At 39.9% G+C, this 21,184-nt stretch overlaps 1 protein-coding gene and 1 long non-coding RNA gene across 2 annotated transcripts; one reads left to right on the plus strand and one right to left on the minus strand.

Annotated features, from left to right (window-relative positions):
• Positions 1-835: 835 nt before the first annotated feature.
• On the minus strand, positions 836-4,914 carry LOC141631764 (uncharacterized). The gene is made up of 3 exons (XM_074444389.1): positions 4,749-4,914; positions 2,549-3,947; positions 836-995 (listed from the first exon to the last, which is right to left on the minus strand). The coding sequence occupies exons 1-3, from the start codon at positions 4,912-4,914 to the stop codon at positions 836-838; spliced, it is 1,725 nt and encodes a 574-aa protein (XP_074300490.1).
• An 8,055-nt stretch (positions 4,915-12,969) lies between these two features.
• LOC141633902 (uncharacterized) lies at positions 12,970-20,395 on the plus strand. The gene is made up of 3 exons (XR_012538657.1): positions 12,970-13,294; positions 13,403-13,512; positions 20,066-20,395. It is a non-coding gene; the product is annotated as an uncharacterized LOC141633902 (long non-coding RNA).
• Positions 20,396-21,184: the final 789 nt, after the last annotated feature.

Raw genomic sequence — 21,184 nt, forward strand, 5'->3', positions numbered from 1 at the left:
ACTAGATGTCCAGATTTTTGAGGGGGTGTCGAGTGCATCAAGAATGCCTTCGCAAACACTGGTTAGCTTCTTTTCTTATATGACTATCGTTGTTTATTTATTTATTTTCCCACCTGATCATCATTTTTTTTTTTTTTTTTTTTTTTTTTTTTTCAGAAGGTGAATGTGCCTTGGAGACAGTCTCCTTGCTCCGAATATCGTCTTCCACATCGTCCACCAAAGATGAAGCCTGGAAAAGGAAAAGGGCTTATGATTCTTAATAAATCAACACCCGTAGGAGACTCTTCTGGTCCAGCATCTCAGGGGAGCCAGACTGACAGTTCGTTTGCCAATGGTAGTCAAACTGCCGTGGATAGTCCAGCTTCAACTCATATGTCTCCTCCTTGCAAATCTGACGATCGAAGGCAGACGTTTAAGCCTCTAACAATACCATTTAAACCTACCATGCTCCCTACGTGTTCCAAAGCCTCATTTCGTCCACCTCCTTCACTTAAGGGGATTTTTGACAGAGCACTAGACGCGATCCGCTTGCAGGTCTTGGGAGAATTAAAAAATGCAAGCTTCTCTAATGTAGGGGAAGTGGCAATGAAGGCTAACGTGTATTATGAGAGCATCCGACAACTCAAAGGCGACTGTTCTTCACTACAGGCACGAGTGGATTCTTATGTGGGTGCGGTCCATGCTTACCTTGCACTCGAGAAGCGAGCGCAGAGTGTCATCATCCTGCATTGCTAGAGGACAAAAGGGTGGAGTGGCATCAAAAGATTGAGGATACCAAATCTCTTCATGATAAGGCGCAAGAAAAGCATAAAGAGCAAGTCTGGGAACTTTCTCGCTACTCGGAAGAAATAAACGATCTTGAAGCTAAACTCCAGCAAGCACGAGAGAAGGAAAAGACATTGCGAAGCAATTTAGAAGTCGAGGATATATCCTTAATCTCATTGCAAGATGATCTTCGAAAGTTGGAGAGAGAATTAACCGAGTTTGACGATATCCTGTTTTGAGTCCCAAGAGGAAGCCTTACTTCAAGAGCGGAGAATTGAATTGGAAGAGATGCGGGCTTCTCTAGATGTTGATCCATAGACACTTAGATTTTTTTTTTTTTTTTTTTTTTTTTTTTTTTTTTTAGATTATCTAGATTTCATCCTTTTTTTTTTGTAGCCTAATGGACCAAATGCTTCTAAGATGTTTGTTTGTCTTAATCGTTTTTCTGCGCAATAACACCCTTTCAAATGTTACATTTTATTATATTTATTTATACAAACAAATATTTAAAATACTGTTTATTTAGCCGTTCACAGTTTAAACTCTTGCGGGCCAGGAGTAATTATTTTGATGTAATTTTTTTGGTGTGGCTGCACTTGAACAAAGTGTTTGCTCAAACTGCCTACGTACTTGCAAAGCTACCAAGATGACAACTTGCAAGATCAAGCCAACGTAGTTCAAGAGAGGGTTTTTTTTTTTGTTTGGAGGTGTGGCTGCACTTGAGCTACATGTTCACCCAAGTTGCCTACGTACTTGTGAAGCACAAAGTGTATTTCACAAGATCAAGCCGACGTAGTTCATAAAGGAAGGAGTATTTTTTTTTTTTTTTTTTTTTTTTTTTTTTTTTTTTTTTTTTTTTTTGTTGTTTTTTTTTTTTTTTTTTTTTTTTTTTTTTTTTTTTTTGTATACAGTTTAACCTCTTGCTTAGGAGCTTGGACTTGCAGTTTACGCTCTTGCTTAGGAGCCTTTACTGTTGGGATTTAAGAATAGTAACGCTTCAAAAACTTCCCATTGATTGGGCCTACCCGAACGCCGTCTTCATCCACGATTTTGTAAGCACCATTTGTATAGACCTCCTGTACCACGTATGGACCATCCCACTTAGAGGTGAACTTGCCAACTGGCTTGTGAGAGGTGATGATTGGTCTTCGTACTGCAAGGACGAGGTCTCCTACTTGGAAAGAACGAGGGCGCACCTTTTTGTTGAATGCGCGTGACAACCTTGCTTGATAGCACTGGAGCTTTTGTTGAGCCTCTAATCTCTTTTCATCGAGAGCTTCCAACTCTGCTAATCGCAATTTGTCATTCTCATCATCTGTGAGTCCCTCCTGAATAGCAATGCGTAAGGAAGGGATCTGCAACTCCAAAGGCAACACGGCCTCCACTCCATACACCAACGCGTACGGGGTTGCCTGAGTAGGTGTTTTGTATGTGGTACGATATGCCCACAACGCCTCACCAATTCTTTCATGCCAATCTCGCTTTGACTTTGCTACTACTTTTCTCAACAAGTTGCAAAGAGTTTTATTAAAGGCTTCAGCCAAACCATTTGCAGAGGCATTGTACATGGATGACTTGTATTGTTTGAACTTGAATTTTTCTCCCAGACTTGTCATCAGATGGTTGAAAAATTGTTTCCCATTATCAGTTGTGATACGTTGAGGTACACCATATCTCAGATGATTTGGGTTCTAATGAAGTCCACAACATTTTCTTTCTTCACTTCCCGTAGTGTGATGGCTTCTCGCCCATTTTGAGAAGTAGTCGGTGGCGAAGGATATACTCGTGTCCATTTGAGGCCTTTGGAGTAAGAGGTCCCACAACATCAAGTCCCCAAGCTTCAAAGGGCCATGAAGAAACAGTAGGATGCAACGGCTCCGGCGGTTGGTGTATGAAGTTTGCGTAGAACTGACAGGGTTCACATTTTTTTGCAAAGTCCATACAATCTTGCACCATGGTTGGCCAGTAATATCCCATTCTCTTTACACGATCATGAAGTTTAGGCCCAGATTGATGAGCACCACAAATGCCAGAATGAGCTTCATGCATTGCTTCAGTAGCTTCGTCCTTACTTAGACACCTCAACCATTGGCCTGAGAAAGAACGTCTGTAGAGTGTCCCTTTATAGTGAATGAACTTTGGAGCACGTCGACGTATTTCTACCTTGTGTCTGGGATCATCGGGTAGTTTTTGGTGGTCCAAAAAATCAATGATAGGTTGACGCCAGTCATCTTCATCAACTGTGTAGACGCATATCATGTTGGTTGTATCTACATTTTCCTCTTCTTCAAGCAATGATACTACCCAACGATTGCAGACTGGGACTTGCATAGACTCTTCTGCCCCCAGTGCCAAAGTGGCTGCAAGATTAGCAAGCGCGTCAGCCAACTTATTGGCACTCCTTGGTACATGACCAACATGGATGTCGTCAAGTTGATTCAGCAGTTGTAATGCCTGTTGATGGTAGGGAATCAAGTCTTCCTTTTTTACTTCATATTCACCAAGGACTTGGTTGACCACCAGTTTCGAGTCGCCGTAGATGTCCATATCTCCAACACCTATTTCGATCGCCATTTGGAGGCCGAGTATGAGAGCTTGGTATTCTGCCATATTATTTGAGCACAACTGAGTGAGCGTAAAGGAGTATGGCATGAGATGATTTTGTGGAGTTACGAATACAACTCCGGCTCCAGCTCCGTCCTTCCTTGCAGCACCGTCAAAGTACATTTGCCATGGAGGTAGGACGTCCACATAGAAAATTTCTTCTCCTGGGAGGTCATCTGAAATTTCCCACTCTGCTGGCACTGGATGATCAGCAAAGAAGTCGGCGATAGCTTGGCCTTTGACAGCCTTTTGAGGCACGAACACCAAGTCATACTGCTTAAGTAACATTGCCCATTTCGCAAGTCTTCCAGACAAGACTGGTCTTGAGAGTATGTACTTGATTGGATCAGCTTTTGAGACCACGTGTATGGTATGCGCCTGCATGTAGTGTCTCAACTTCTGGATGGCGAACACCAAAGCAAGACATATCTTCTCTATGGGCAAGTAATTCAACTCGGCTCCAACCAAGGTACGACTCAAGTAATAGAGTGCTCTCTCTTTACGGTCTTCAATTTCTTGAGCACACATTGCCCCCAGTGAGCGTTCTTGTGCTGCGATGTAGAGGACAAGTGGCTTTCCTGGAATTGGTGCCCCCAGCACTGGTGCACTGGCCAAGTACTTCTTGATGCTATCAAAAGCATTTTTGCATTTTTCATCCCATTGGAATGGAGCATCCTTTTTCATGAGATGGCTGAATGGTTGGCAACGTCCTGCTAGGTTAGATATGAACCTTCGGATGTATGCCAAACGTCCTTGCAATCCGCGCAACTCTTTTAACGTCTTTGGTTCCGGCATTTCGTTGATGGCTTTAATTTTTGTTTGGTCAATTTCAATGCCTCTATGCCTGACCACAAACCCCAAGAACTTCCCAGATGTGACACCGAACGCACACTTGAGTGGATTCATCTTGAGTTGACATTTTCTAAGTCTTTCAAAGACGGTTCGAAGGTCTTTGATATGGTCTTCTCTTTTCTTTGATTTGACAACCACGTCATCAACATAACACTCTATTATTTTATGCAGCATGTCATCAAAGATCTTTTGCATTGCGCGTTGGTACGTAGCGCCAGCATTCTTCAATCCAAACGGCATGACCGACCAGTAGTAAGATCCCTTTTGGGGTTCGAAAACCTGTTGCTTCTTGATCTTCAGGTGCCATATGTATTTGATTGTAACCAGCAGTACAATCCATGAATGAGAGGGCTTCATGACCAAAGGTGGTTGCGTCAATCATCAACTCAGAATCGGCAAAGGGAAGTCATCTTTTGGGCATGCATCATTAAGGTCTCTGGTCGACACATATGCGCAGCTTGTCCATTCTTCTTTCGACGGGACAATGTTTGCTATCCAAGTAGAATATTTGACTTCTCGAATGAAACCTGCTTCAATGAGTTTATTGACTTCCTTTTCAATTTCAGGTACAAGCTCCGACCTGAAACGACGTTGAGGTTGCTTTTTGGGATTGGTGCCTTTCTTGATTGCTAGACGATGAACTGCAATTTTTGGCCGAGTCCAGCATCTCCTTATAGCTCCAAGCGAAGACATCTTTGTACTCGACCAACAACTTGTAGTACTCCTCTTCTTCTTCCTTAGTCGCAAAGCACCGACATAAATGGGGCGAGGATCTTCGGTAGTTCCCAAATTGAGTTCCTTGAGTTCATCCACAACGATTGCCCCCGTCTTCAAGTGTTTCAGGGGCCTCATCGGCCTCAACTTCTTCATTCTCGTCGGTATCTCTTCTCTTTGTGATATGATATGACGACGTTGTAACTTCTAAATCTCCGGCTTCTTTACATCGAGGGACGTGAAGAGGAAGGAATAGGCTCAACATTTTTGACCGGCCTGTGAGAACTAGTATGCGCCTCCTTGCTTTGAGTGGCTCATGTTGGATGATATCCACTACTTGCATACGCTTCATGCGAGATGGTATTGCGCTTCTCAAATCATCGCTTACTCTTACTTCTTCTTCATTTTGTGTTGCAAAAGTTGAGAGAGGACGACCCTCACCACTATTCCTCTTGAGAGCCCCTAGTCGACTGAAGACTGTTTTTGATGGAACACCCAAGCGTTCATGTATTGCGCCCTTTTTGTTTATGCGCAACGAAGGTGTTGACACTTTGACCTTACTTTCTCCTTGATTGCCAAGCCTAGCAAAGACAGAAATGTGTTTGGTTGAAGAATTTGGTCTCCCTAACCTTGTAAATATAGAAGGACGACACTTCTCTGCAGGTGGACTTATTCGATCGAAGACTGAAGATGGATGCATCTTTTCCTCTCCTTCTTCATTTTCTTCGACCTCTTCTACTTGTGATGTCTTTGAGAAGATGCAGAGCCCTTTTCTACGAGCACCAATCTTCACAAAGCAGAGACTCATATCCGAGCCCGGCCCTGGTCACCATGAAGCTCCCATCTTGCTTGAACACTTCATGTTGCGCTTTGTTAAGACCGTACGGCTCAACTTCTATAACTTTGCCGAGAGGAGTCGGATTTGTAAAGTCATATCCAGCCTTCGCAAGTAGCTTGTAAGCATTGGAATCAAATATCCCCTTATTTTCCTCACTTGATGATTGACTGGATGAACAGACGAAACCATTCGGAGGAGGTCTCACAATCTTCATTTGAGATGAACTTGGTAGAGGTGTAACGACTTTGGCCACCCATTCCTGCTTGAACACCAGACTTGATTTTTTATCCTTAGGCTCTATCTTTGGTGTTAGACACTCTGCAAACGGACTCTCTCCATCTTTGCGGCGAGACTTCGGGATGTAGCGTAGTACTGGTGGTGTAGTCTTCTGCGGCGTCTCTTGCTTCTTGGGTGACGCAACAGGAGTAGCTGTTTTGTTGACCTTGTCTACATCTTTCTTAACATCATTTTCTTTAGCAGGATTTGCAGCACTATCTTCTTTGATGATGTTCTTTTCCCGCTTACCCCCTTTTCCTGTTGAAGAGATAGTGGTTGGCATGAACTCACTGGAAGTACCATTCTCTTCAAAGAATTTTGCATCAGCGAAGAAAGAGTCGATCTTAGAGAAAGGTTTGGCATCTCCGTCTATCTTTCTTTCACCACCACGATAATATTTCAAGCATTGATGGAGGGTTGAGGCGACAACTCCATTCTCATGCTTCCAAGGTCGTCCCAGCAATAGTTTGAACGATGTCTTGCCATCCATGACATGGAACAATGTGTCGGAAGAAAGATCAGCCATGGTAAGGTTCACGCGGATCATGCCAACTGCGCGCTCCCCATTCAAGTTGAAACCATGAATCATTGTTCGACTACTGGAGAGTTCATCCATTGTGATCCCTAATTCATTCATGGTGGATTTTGGCATGAGATTGACTCCTGAGCCTCCATCTATTAAGATGCGCTTGACCTTTTGCCCCCGGATGTACCCCGACACATAAAGTGGCCTGTTGTGAGGCTTGGATCCAAGAAGTAAATCCTCATCTGAGAAACTCAAAGCTGCATTGCAGGAGACACATCCAGTTGATTGCTCAGGAGGCTCGCATTTTTCCTTCATCTTGCCTGCGTACAATTCTGGCTTCTCAAGTCCTTGAATTATCGCCACGCTTATCTTTAGGTAGATGAAAGATTTGTTTCCACCCCATGTTTGTAGGAAGGGCATCGAGAGCAGCCACTATTTCGTTCTCTTTTTCAGAATGAGACTGTTGTGGTGATACCGCATCATCTAGGCCCCTTTCCTCATTCTTCTTTTCATCGTCGCCACCTTCGATGAGCCGAGATGGTGCACGCAGTAACCTTGTTCATGAAATCTCGCGGGAAGAATTCTTCTAAGGTGACGGGACTTGGTGGTTCTTGTTCCAACAAATCAATTGGCAAGACATGTGGTTTGACAACTATTTTGGACTTTTTCTTTCCCTTCGTCTTGCGAGGTTTCGTCTTCTTTGATTGTTTTCTTTGACGGTGAACATGTTGCGCTGTCTGCCTTGTTTGTTTCTTTGACTTCTTGCGCGTAACCAAAGTCCAACCCTCATCGTCATCTTCATGCTTCTTTTCCTCATTCTTATTCTGAGGAGGTAGTTTTTCTTCCAATGACATTGGAGGTAGCGACGGCAATGACCCTTGGATCTCGAATGCCACAGCTCAAAACTTCCGAATTGCAACATATACACACATTGTCCTTGCGTATAATTGGCTCGTCAAAGTTGCTCCAAGACTACGTAGTTTGATTTGTAGTTACTGTGTCATCCAAGTCAAGAATGATCTTCCCCTCCTTGGAGAGCTGCATGATCTTCTCCTTGAGTGTTATACACTTTTCAATAGGGTGACTCACCAGCCTGTGATAACGACAGTAATTGGGATCGTTTGTCTTGTTTGCTTGCTCAGGGCGCTTCGACTCGGGCAATTGTATAACCTTCTTCTCTAAGAGGTCATCGAGCATTCCGCATAAGTCGAATCTGGGAATGGGTATTTCTTAGCCTGCAACTCTTTCAATGTAGGCTTGTCTCGTTGGTAGTTGTAAGAGAATGACTCTTTCTTCTTTTCATACTTAGGCTTTGACGATATTTTCACAGGTGCACTGCTGGTTTCGACGACCATTGTTTCCTTTGTCGACGATTTGGAGTTCTTATCAGTTTTCTTGAACTCCTTCTTTTCACTTGGCACCTTAGAAGAACTTGGTCGAGCACTACCATGTTCTTTGATTGTGATCTCCATGTCATGGGCGCGGGTAGCCAGGTCTTGGAAGCTCTTTGGCATGATCCCTTTCAGGATGTAAAGAATGTCCCATTTCATCCCGTTGACGCACATTTCAATCGCTGCGACGCTTCACTTAAGCGATCCTTGCATTCCAAACTCAGCGCACGCCACTGTTGATGTAATCGACGACAGCTCATCTTGCCATTGAGTGTCTTTGTCAATTCGCTCATGCCGACGACACGTCCTGTGTCTTTGTAGAATCTGTTGAGGAATTCACCTTCCATGTGACCCCACCGTCAATTGACTCGAGTCCGGATCTCGTGTACCGGTCGAATGCGATCCCTTTGAGCGAACGAACGAATCGCTTCACCAAACGATCACCTTCTGTTCGAAAGATTGTTGCATGTTTCGACGAAGTGAGCGATGTGTTGCTTTGGGTTCCCTTCCCGTCGAATGTTGAAATTTTGGAGGCCGATAGCCGATGGCATGCGCAGACTATCAATCCTCTTAGTGTAAGGCTTGATGTAGCGTCCACTACTTGTCGAGCTATCATCCAACTGACACTTGATCGTCTTGGCTATTAACTCCTGCAGCTTCTCTTCAGTGAAGTTGTTGATCTCATTCTTTGGCTTTTCCCTATCTTCGCCAACTTCTCTATCGCTATCAACATCCCTATCGGTGTCACCATGCTCGCTCTCGGCCTTCCTGTCACGGAGTGCCACCACCTCTTTTTGGAGCTCATCAATTTTTTTGTTCTTTTCTTCATTCTCCTTCATCATCTTCTCAAGGAGTTCATTCATTTTTTGCATTCGATCCTCAAGGGTATCACCACTTATCACCATAACTGAAGCGACACTAGGAGTTGATGTTTCTTTCTTCTTTGGCGACGCCTTGGATTTGCAGGGGGAAGCCTTTTTGTCAGCCTTAACACTTCTACCCTCCTCGCGTGAAGGAGATGAGGCAGCCAAGAGTGCTGTAGCGGCAGCAGCTATGGAGGAGGCGAGAGAATTTGCGCGGCCTAGTTGGGACGTGTGCGGGCGTAGATCGGCGGCAGCATTGATTGCCAGCCTTCTTCGCCATTCTTCTTGTGGAGATGCCAACTGACTGCGTAGCAGGGGAGGTAGCAGCAATGGGGGTACCTTGCAGGATATCTGCGTAGGTCTTCTTGGATGGACTGGAGGAGATGTTTTGCTTAGTAGACATCTTCTTGTTTTGGTAGACTTGAATAAAACAGCAGTAGAGATGAGAGGTAGAGATGTTCACGTCGGGTTCACCAAAATTTGTAACAAAAATTTTGTATTGCGATAATCAAATACAAAACAAGGAAACAATTATATTTTATTAATAAATATCAAAAGTACGTGTACAATCTCTAATGTATCCTCTGATTCTAATGTGCTGTAAAGGGTACGTGTACGGGGTACACGTGAGGGGTGCGCGTGTAGACAAATTTAATTGCTCTACGCGCGATGTAAATTTGATTTCTTGAGAGGGTCGCGATGACTTGAATCTCTCTTGAAGGTTTGAACTTGTGATTGAATCTTCAACGCAGGTGGCACGATTTGATGTGCTTGTTGACTGCTTGCAATGATTTTGACAGAGAGGATTTGTAGGAATTTGTACCTTGTTCTCTCTAGCTCCTTTGCAATTATGAATTTCCAACAACTTGAATGAATGAGGAGAGCTCTATTTATAGAGTTTCAAATCCCCTTGTTGGACTTTGATGGTCACAGGCCCATTTGTGGGTTTATAAGTAACCTTGGCCCAAATTTAACTCTTTCTGGGTTTAGTGATCCGAACAACTCCTTTTGTAATCCGAATCGGCCCATATTTTATTTAATCGGGACAAATTAATTAAATTAAGTTAAAATTTGGTATTAACTCAAAAATAATTAATTCATTTTATTTATTTGGCACTTTAATAAATTTTCCGTGCCTACAATAATTAAATGAGTTGTATTTCTCGAAATTTGGAAAGTTAAAATCCTATTTAAATGGGTAAATAGGTTAATATGAGTTATATTTCGAATCTGGTCATGGAAATTTAGTATGTTGTCACATGAAATTTTACAAGATGTGTGTAAAATATTTGGCTATAATGAAGTCTTTATGCATGATTTATGAGTTTTTGATGAAAAATCACATAAATAGTGACTTTAATTAGTAAAAATGCTAAAACATACTTCATGACTAAAGAAAAAAGTCACATGTTGCATTTTATCATATATTTCAGATCTAAAAGTGAAAAGTTAATGAATATTTTCTCATATTTTTAGGATCATAATTGTTAAAATCGATAAACCGCAACATTGTTTTTCTCAATAAATTTTCGAAATTTTTAACCTAAGTTTTGAACATTATGAGTGTCATGGTTTTTTTTCCAGAATGTTCATGAGTTTAAATTTCAAATTTTGAATTTATTTGAAATTTTTATCATTTAACTTGAAGTTTATATCATATTTTTGTATTTTAGGTATATTTATGAACAATATTAAGAAATCAAGGTTAATTATTGTCAAAATGTTAGTGGAGACTAATTTTGAGTTCTAAGTTGGTTAGAGTAATTAACTTGTACATAAATATGAATTTATGTAATTATTGTGATTTTTAATAAGTTAAATCACGCAAATCGGTAAAACCGATTAATATACGATATTGGCTCTTAAAAGACGATTTAGCATAAAATTGAGCATGTTCATACATATTATAATGCTGCATTTTATTTATGATTGTCATATTTTAATTTTATGTAATTTTTGAATTATGTAATTTTACTTAGTATGACCTTAGTTTTTAATTGATATTACCCGAAATGTATGGGAATATCGATTCGGTTGTAATTTATTGTGATCTCGTATCACCGTTTTGTAATTTAATAGATTTATTTTTATTTAATTACAAATGTATAATAGAAAATTATGTAATTTATTATGTAATTTATTTATTCCGGAGTTCCTTAAAAATGGTGTCATTCAAGAAGGCGATCCTTCAAAGAAAGTGTTGCCTTGAAGTGCGTGCCAAGACCGAATTTCAAGGGACCAAAGGAGTTGGTTTTCGAATTTGTAATAGTTTATTAGATTTACTATTTTAGGAAGGCCATACTAGAAATTTATTTATACTTTACATTTTATTTATATGTTGCATGCATCGCTAAATCGCCATAACTAAACATGCATTTTAATCGAGTTTATCGACCGTGTCAATTACAATTATCGTAGTTCACCGCTTTAGTTCACTTAAAACGTGATAGATAATAAATTGACATGACCTCTCGCTAAAATAAACAATTGAGACTTAGCCTTACCAAAAAGTAGAAACCATGAAAACCTATTTCATGAGGGAGTGCGCTCGGCCACACCGGGGTACAAACCTTGTTACGTAGGGGAAGTGGGTGATAAATGTCTATCCACCGAATTCATGTTGATGAGGGATTTATCGGCCACACCGTGCCCAAGTTAATGTGGGTTTGGATCATGGACACATTTATTCGAAATTTGGATTGAGCTCAACGGAAGTATTCGTGACCGTAGTTGCATGTGTTCCGGGCTAAAGATAAATGTTAATGTAATTTTATCGACCAAGAGTTCTAAAACTAGAATCGATTAAAGAGTTAATCCACCGAGTTATATTGATAAGGGATTTATCGGCCACACCGTGCCCAAGTTAATATGAATTTGGATCTTGGAATCATTTATAATAGTTGGGTAGAGGTCACTATGTAAATGCTTTACTTGTTAAATTATTTACAAGTATTATTATGATGATAAATGTTAGTTTTCATCATTCCGTTGTCACATCGTTTACATCATTCTATTTCTTTACCTCAATTTATATACGATATCATTTCAATTTTAGTTCAAATTAGTATCATTTCGATTTTAATTCAAATCTCCATTAAAACCTCATATGAACCATTGCAAAGGATCTCTTGTGAAGAGTATAGATAAGAGTTATTCGTGATCAAAAGGGTTTTTGATTCTTGACTCACATATCTACTTACAATAAATTGTTTCTCATATGCTTAATTGAGTTAAGTACTTTGAAACGTTAAATCATTTTGGTGACTAGATTTGTTAGAAATTGTAATTGACCAAAATACCGCAACCACTTCAATGAAAGTTTTAAGACTAAACAAACGAATGAAGAGTAGTCTTCATGAATTTCATTTTTGCTTCTCTTAGCAAAGACTCATTGAAATGAGTGGGAGCATTCTCTTAAACCGTTAAGAAAAGGGTGAGGTTTAACGAAGTAAAATTAGAATGGAATTGATACATGGTAATGTTAAAAGTAAAGTTATTGAGAATAACGATACTAGACCTATCAATCTCGACCGATAAAGTTTCCATTATCTTAAATTGTTGCCCGCTAGAAAAGAAACTACCCCATATTATTGAAGAATCAACAAGTTAGTTGTGGGACATCTAATGGGACCTTCTTCTTTAAATGTTTATTTGATTAACATAAATTTTGCTAGTACTACTTCGTCAATATTAGAAACCAGTGGTGGTTTTCATCATTGTATTTGATACATAGGACGATTAGAATATGACGACTAGCATCAAATAATGTCGAGAGATAGAGTCATTGTGTACTCAATCTAGTTTTAGGATTTATAGTTGTACTTAATTATGACTATTAAGTGCATAAACTCTAAATAAGTGTAACGCTCCGTAATTTCGGATCGTTAATATATTTCGAAAATAATTAATTAATCAAGTAAAATTTGACATTAATGTATTTAAAGTAAAAATAATTCAAAGAAATATAATTTTATTATATTTTGAAGAAAAGTATTTATTTTGATAGTTTTGAAATGTTTAAAAATAGTTTAAACCGTGTAAAACTTTTTATTTCGAAATAAGGGCGTATCGGGGGGAAAATGACAATTCTTTTGAACGTTGGGTAAACGAATTTGGAAATGGGTAGTTTGAATACTCAATTTTATTGTAATCTCGTGTTTAAAAACTTTGGTCTTGACGGAATTTGCATTTGACTTACGGATTTAATTATTATTGAAACAAGTCAAACCCGACTCGTAAAAATCCCGACTAAAAATCCCGCTCTTCTCCTTTCCTCTTCCCTTTCCCGCGGACCAGCCCCTCCCTTTTCTTTCTTTTTTCTGATTTTACTCTATCTTCATCTTCTCTAATTCCCAAAACACACTTTTCTTCATTCCAAGCTAAAATCGACACAACTCCTTCATTTCTTATCGGTTTTTCACGAAATTTACCTTTCCGGAATCCTCTCGTCGCGATCTACAACTGGGTATAATTTAATTTCAGTTTTCTTGAAGTTGTTTAAGACGAATTTTGGGTAAAATTCGGTATTTTCGGTATTTATATACTTATCTTTGTGTTTTTACGGTTTATTTAGGTGAAGAATTGGAGGACGAGTTTGGGGACTCGTATATTATCGAAGATAGCGGATAGTTGCTAGTTAGGGTTTGGGTTTGAGGTGCTAATTGCTCTTTTTTCTAGCTTAAGGTAACATATTTCGAGTTACTCGACGAAAGATCGTCACATGTTTTTGATTTTTGTATGTTTTGTAATTTTTGTTTGTGTAGTAATTTTTACATGTTTAGAATGGTTGCATGCATGTCAATTGTTAGCTTAAATTATCATAATAGTATGGAAATGATATGGGAACGATTAGATTATGCTTAAAACGAGTTAAAATGAAGAAAAACGGAAAAAAAGAGGAGTATGGGTGGCGGCAAGAGAGGCCGGCAGCCAAGTGCCAGCCCACGGCTAGCCCACGGATGGCCCGGGTCGGTCCGTTGCTTGTTTCGCGGTTTTCCATGCAAAATTTGTCATTTCGGGTTTATTAATGACATAGTTAGTATGAGTACACTTTAGGAATTGAATCATATTAATAATAAAAATTATGTTAATGGTAAAACTATGCTTATATTAATAGTTATCACATGTTAAGATAGTTTACAAAATGAAATTGTAATTAATAGGCTCAAAATGAATTTTATAGCGATAAATGTAATGTTTTGTTGATTGCTTGAAAACCGAGCCTTAGTCCCTTTGGTCGATGCGATGTCGCTTAATTGAGTGATTGGTCACCAGCAATTTGACCCGCACTGTCCGGGTGGGGTTGCGGGTAAAAATTCGGTTGAATGAATTAGATAATCGGCCTTTTTCTTGCTTTAGGCCATTTATTATATCTCTATTTCACATGTGTAGTTAGTTGAATTTAAATAGCTTCTTATTTAGTTAGTTGAATTTAAATAGTTTCTTATTTTGTAGTAATGGCCCTAGATTCCCTGAAGCCTTTAATATGGTTAATATTGTTAGAATTGGTAATCAGTATTGATTACTTATTGAGGAACTGTTGGTTTATCTGCTGAATAGACATTTATATAGCCTTTCACATGATAGAAGGTTAGAATTTATGTTGGTAGTTGAACTTTTTGCCCTCTTAAGGTTAAGTGGGTGTCTTACTTGACTTGTGTGGTGAGTCTTGTGTGGTGTGGGCTAAAGTATTCAAGCTGGGACTAGCTGGGACTAGGTCCTAGGTGAGTATTTCGGCCTTCATCATAGATAGGTCTTTATAGTCTTTGACGAGTATATGTTCACTGCTTGATAGCCTTTGTGCTCCTGACTAGTGGATGTTTATCCAAGTTGGGGCATGACCTCAGTTACTTATTTTGATAGTAAGTGGTCAGCTTAAGTACTAGCCAACCCTTTGGTGGACTCCTTAGGGTACTCACTTCACTTTGTTTTAAAAAAAAGTTGTGGGTCTTGGGTGCGGTGGTGTGTATCCGCATGTCTAGGTCTGCGCAGATTTTAGGCTAGGGTTGTGTTGTCTCTTGGCCATGTTTTATTAATATTAACCGCTGAGCCAAGATACCGGTTCGATTACCTTCCCTACCTCGTGGTATAGACTCGAGTTACAAAGTGACTATTGACCGTGCTAAGAACTTATGCCTGTCTTTGATATATTGCCCTTTCTTGTATGGTGATTTTATGAATCGTAATAGGTGAGATGTAAGCCGATTCTGATTGATAAAGTTTGGATTACTATTTGAATTATATGATTCACATGATAGTTTAGTTTGGTCAGTTTAGGGGTCATAGGTTAGATTACATGATAATTACATGGTTTATCATATTGTTTACATGTTTTTTTGGGAAAATGTAAGTTCTCATTTTAAAATAAGAAAGTCCCACACAATACAAGCTATTTGAGCCACAACTCCCACAACTTCTAAAAGCTCATTCTAAGCCTTAAGATACTCTACCCATGCCAAAGCTAGAGCATTCTTACTTCTAACATTACACTGACCTAGACGCAATTTAACATCGATCGGACCCTTGTAAGAACAATACAAGGTCTAACAACACAAACATCAACTCGACATTTGTTCCTACACTGCCATACATGATAAACCAGACTAGACAATATGATAGCTATAATTTTCTTCCTGCAAGCAGCAGCCTGCCTTAAACCAGTCCACCAACTGATGCAATTATGCATAGGTAGGGACACCCTGCACCAAGTACTAATCAGGTCCCTGCATTGTCTGCTAAACGGACACTCAAAAAACAAGTGTTCCACACTCTCCTCCTGCATCCCACACAAAAAGCAAGAATTACCCTGTATAATCCCCATTCTGTGTAGTCTGTCTTGAGTTAATAGCCTTCTCTGAGCTACCAACCACACAATAAACTGTTGCTTTGGAATCAGCCATTGATTCAGCATCCAAGGATACCAGGGCACAGGCCCTATATCAGGTTTAAGCCACTGATATCCCGCTGTTATAGAGTAATGCTCCTCACTAGTTAAGTTTGATAAATAAGGTTTCAAAAGATGCTTAACCTGGCAGATTTTCCTCCAAGCCCAGCTGCACCCAGACCAGGTATATAATCCCACCAGAAAGAGGATTTGATGTATACAGCATGTACCCATCGAACCCATAAATGATCTTCCTTGTTTGCCACCCACCAGGCATATTTTCCCACCATGGCAAGGTTCCAAACATGAAAATCCTTCAATCCCAAACCCCCTTGTTTCCTAGGTTGACAGATAGTGGCCCAAGAAACAAGAGCTGGGCTCTCCCTTTGATCTGCTCCATGCCACAAGTACCCTCTGCAAATAGCTTCAATTTTAGAAATCACCACCTTAGGTAGGATAAAAATCCTAGCCCAAAGAGCAATGAAGGGTGCTTAGAACGACTTTGATAAGCACCACCCTCCCTGCATAAGAAAGCTTTCTGGACCCCATACCTCTAATTCTGTCCACCACTCTATCAACTAAGCATTGACACCCCGCACAGAGAGCCTCTTTGGGGACACAGTGACCCCAAGATAGGTGAAGGGCACTGTTCCTCTTTTCATGCCAGTGATCAACTCCACCTCCCTGAGAGTATGTTCCTCCATTCCATTACAATAGACACTAGACTTACTAGTATTCATGGTAAGCCCGAAAGCTTTAGAAAAAGAGAGAAAGCTTTCATCAAAAGCTCAATAGAACCTCTCTCCCTCTACAAAACAATATGAGGTCATCAAAGAAAGCAAAGGTGAGCCACCAATGAATCCTATTACATAAAGGGTGATACCTAAACAAATGATGCTTTTGAACCACCAAAAGGATTCTACTCAGATACTCAAGGCAAATGGTAAAGAGCAAAGGGGAAAGGGGGTCCCCTTGCCTAAGCCCTCTCTTACCCTTAAAGAATCCAAAAATCTCCCCATTGAGAGAAATAGAATATGAGGTGGTTGAAATGCATTCTTTCACAATTTTGCGAAAATGAATAGGAAATCCCAAGGCTTCTAACATGCCCTCAACAAAGTCCCATTCCACTGAGTCATAGGCTTTTTGAAGGTCAATCTTCATCATTGCTCGTGGTGAGCAACTCTTTCTCTTATATAACTTTATTAAATCTTGACAAATTAAAATGTTGCCCACTATGTCTCTTCCTTTAATAAAAGCACCTTGAGATTGGCTTATAATATCGTGCAACACTTTCCCCGTCTACCACACAACACCTTAGAGATACATTTATAAACCGTGTTGCGGCAGCAGGCAATAGGCCTAAACGCATCACGACTCGGCATAGCAACCTTAGGTATTAAGGTAAGAATAGTATTACGCACCGTTTCGAGAAGTTTGCCGGACACTGAACACATTCTCAAAAAGATTAATGATATCTCCCCAACAATCTCCCATTGTCTTTGAAGAACGCTACTATAGCCATCTGGGCCGGGAGCCTTATTCCCGGAATGGAGAACATGGCCTCCTTTACTTCAGACCAGTGTGACGGGGCGACATAAAGAACTCACAATGAGCGGGAGTGAGGCGTTACCATGCTTGAATAATCTTTCTTTTTGAGGCCTAATGGAAGGGTCAGATCCCGAAGGAAGTATAGTAGTCTACAAAAGCATTTTGAATCGCTCGGGCTTACTACACAAAGACACCATTCATATCTTTGACTTGGAACACCCTATTTCGAGACCTCCTACTCTTAATTTTGGCATGAAAGTAAGCGAGTTACAACACACCGAAGCATCCAATCAACTTTTGCTTTTTGGCACAAGAACCGATCCCTTGCTTTTTGCGGGTTTACCACCTCCTTTGCATAAACCTTCTCGGCTGATTCACTCCACATTTAGGGGTCCTTGCTAAGTCCTTCTTGACATTGAGCCAATGCAATTTCAAAGCAAGGTGAGTGAGATTTTCAATATTCCCAAACGCTCCTGTTCAATTTCCCCGAACCCACTCTTTAATGCTTTTAATTTCCAAGCCACCTTATACATAGGAGAACCAAATACCTGCTTGATTCCACCCATTTCTCACAATCTCCTTATAATCAAAATGGCGGCCCCACATGTTGTAGTATTTGAACGAATAACCAGTCCTCTGTCTCTCCATTTCAAGCCTAATGATGCCAGGGCAATGATCAAAGACACCTTCGGCAAGAAATGAGAGTAACTATCGGGAATGCGGCAAGCCACTCATGATTGATGAGTACTCTATCCAACTGCTACAAACTTTTGTCCCAACATCATGTTTATTTGTCCAGTGTAGAAAGCTCCTTTGCACCCCGGATCATACAACCGACAATCATGAGTAACACCGTAAAAGAGGTCTCATCTCAAAGATTTGTGACAGTGCCCCACCAACTCGCTCATTAGAAGCCATAATAGCATTAAAATCTCCTCCCACCATCCAAGCCCCCGTTAGACTAGCGAGAATAGGAACGAAGACAATCCCATAAAGGCTCCCTCTCAAAGAGCTTGTTCAAACCATACACAACAAGAAACCAAAAACGTTTCCCTCTAGCTTTATCAAACACTTCGAGTGAATACACTGGACTTGAAGGTCAAGCACAAGAACATCATACAAAGACTGGGTCCCAAAGCAGCCAAATTCTACCCCCACTATGAAGGCTAGAATTGGTACAAATAGACCAAGTATCACAAAGGACATTCCTTACATTATTCCCATTATTACCTTTTATTTTAGTTTCAAACAAACCACCCAAGCCTACATTATTCCCGCTTAACAATCTTTTTATTTCTTGTTGCTTATTAGGCTTATTCATACCCCTCACATTCCATAGACCAATACTACCCATATTGAGCATTACCCTTACTAGTCTCCCCTTTTTCCACAACACGATTCTCCATAATTCCCAACCTAGTTTTCTGAATAGATTGAGTTAGAGACTCCATAAAAGTTAAACCACCAGGAGTAAAAGACTTCTTCTCCCCCCGTACCATGCTTGAGAAACCTGGTAAGCAATCTTACGGGCATAGTACTCTCCACCACCGGGGTATTAGGAACAATCACGGTGTTTTAATTGTCGAATATTCACGGGGGTGGAGGGAACTATAGGTTGCCTAGGTTTCACCACACCACTTTTGGTGGAGCTTGAACTTGCTTTGCACAGTCTTGTTACCCATCTTCCTAGGTTTCCGGACTTTCGTGTCACAGTTTAGCCCCATCCTTCCTACAATTGTCAGCCAAATGACCCAATCCCTTACATTTGGAACATGATAGAGGTAACTAATCATACCTTGAACCCTTGCTTTACGAGTTTTGCCATTCTCATCCGAAACAAGATATGATCAGAAATTGTTGGCCAATCTCAACCTCAATCATGACTCGGCAAACCCTAAAAATTTTTGTGAAGGGTATTCACATCACAACGAATGAACCTACCCACGCACTACTCAATTTTTCCGGGCTTGTCGGACCCCAAAACTTCACATCCAAATCAAACAATTTCATCCAAATTGGGATACATTTAACATCATGCTTAACCAACTCAAGATCGTTTCCACTCATTAACAATGACAGGTTTATTGTCAAAGAGTAGATGACCATTATTAAGGACAAATTGTTCTTTGTTCTTTTGTTTTAAAACGGACCAAAAAAATCCCATTCGGCATGAACGAGATCTTATCAATCCCCTGAGCCTGCCATACCCTCTTAACAAAACCAGTAAGGACTGAACTAGGCGGGTTGGCACCCAGAACATAACAAAAAACAGAGGAGGACCAAAACTTAAGCTCACCATCCACATCTTCACGTGTGATCTGAATTGTAGGCTTGGTAACCTCCGGTGTAGGCCTACTCTGCTCATGTTCCTCTTGGTTCAGCTCCTCATGGTCAGATTCCTCCTCTTCCAGTATAGATTCCAAGTCTCCTTCAAATTCCTGTGAAGAAAACTCCAATTGACGATGATGCGATTTACCTTTACTCTTTGATTGATCATTATTTTTGCTATTATTTTGATTTGTTTGATTATTTTTGTTATTATGTGGCTTTGAGACGACGCTAAGCTGAGGATTTTTGTTAGGTTTCCTGTTACGAGCCATTGCGCGTAATAAGAAAGCACCACAGAATTAGAAAGGAATTTCTCTCTCTAGATTCTCTCTCATCCCCTTCTTCTACGAAGCTTCCTATATTGTTTACATGTTACATTACATGTTACATTAATTTTGACGATTCGTGGCTGGGAGGACTCGAAGTTACTCCCCACTGAATTGTGGCTTTCGTGTTTGTATAAAATGCGATTGACAGGTTGTTGATGCTTAGTTGGGGTCACAGACGAGCTAGTGAGCAAGGAACCTTGGACCTAGTTTGGTTTTCTTTTGTAGAAACCTTTTATCTTTTGGTTATGTAAATAACCTTTTAACTTTTGGTTTGTATATAATTTGAAGGGACATATGTCTCCCTTTTCCATTTTGGGTTGTATCATTATGTATTTTCTTACCTTTAGCGGTGTTAAGTAAGTTAGATTGTAGCAATTGCAGGTTTTGGCACCCGTCTATTGAGAATGTTGGATTGGTTGTGAATGGTTTAGTTAGAAAATTTTTTGAAATTGCAGGATTTGATCTAGTTGAACCATTTACAAACATATCCTACCAGTTTTTCCGTAGAATTTACGCATTTAAGTAATTAGATAACGCTATTTTTTAAGGGTGTCACAATAAGAATATAAACTTGTTAAGATAGAAAAGATGTTTCACTTTTGTGACCCTATACACCATGATTTGATGTATGGCTAGCCCATTATCAAGGTGATTATATTCTAAACCAAACTAGAATGATATATCATGAAGATGATGCAAGACTCAAATTGGTATCCCAAGATTAAACCTTAAATTCTAGAATGATGAACTCAAAGAGTTATCGAGTACTCTTGAAATCATTAGGTTGTTAATCTTATGGTATAAGCGTATCTTGTATTCAAAGCAAGATGTATCATGCCTTTTGGTTGAAAAGGAAATCGAGGTTGTAAATCATTGATCCAAAATAGGTTGATCATTTTCTTTTACCAACGATTTAAGTTGATGCTAATATGTTCACTTAATAAGGTAAATAGAGAAATCTTTGAAGAAATTCAAAGAGTTCAAAGAATCACGATTTAGTCGTGATGGGATTATCAAAGTGAAGACTTTGATATAAGCCAAAGGAAATGTGATATAGTATCACAAATTAATCTCTCTTAGCACGCATTATGGGATAATGTGTGGTTGGATAAAGAAATCAAACGCTATTCGATATGGTTTGGACTATAATCAAGTTACTTTGAGTTACTTGATCCTTTTGGGGATTTTATCATTTTGTCTAAATTATTTTTCCACTAAATCTAAAACGAATCATATGAGATATGAAATGGTAAAGTACCATGCTTGT

This window comes from Silene latifolia, chromosome Y (assembly GCF_048544455.1).
Source record: "Silene latifolia isolate original U9 population chromosome Y, ASM4854445v1, whole genome shotgun sequence".
Classification (NCBI taxonomy): Eukaryota; Viridiplantae; Streptophyta; class Magnoliopsida; order Caryophyllales; family Caryophyllaceae; genus Silene; species Silene latifolia.

Excerpts from the sequence above, each read along its gene's own strand:
- LOC141631764 (XM_074444389.1), bottom strand. The coding sequence starts at position 4,914 with ATGTCTTCGCTTGGAGCTATAAGGAGATGCTGGACTCGGCCAAAAATT. Across the intron at positions 3,948-4,748 it reads CAATAAACTCATTGAAGCAG|GAAAGCCACTTGTCCTCTAC; the intron begins GTTTCATTCGAG and ends CACCAATTCCAG. Across the intron at positions 996-2,548 it reads AAGGCCTCAAATGGACACGA|GATATCGTCAAACTCGGTTA; the intron begins GTATATCCTTCG and ends GACTCAAAACAG.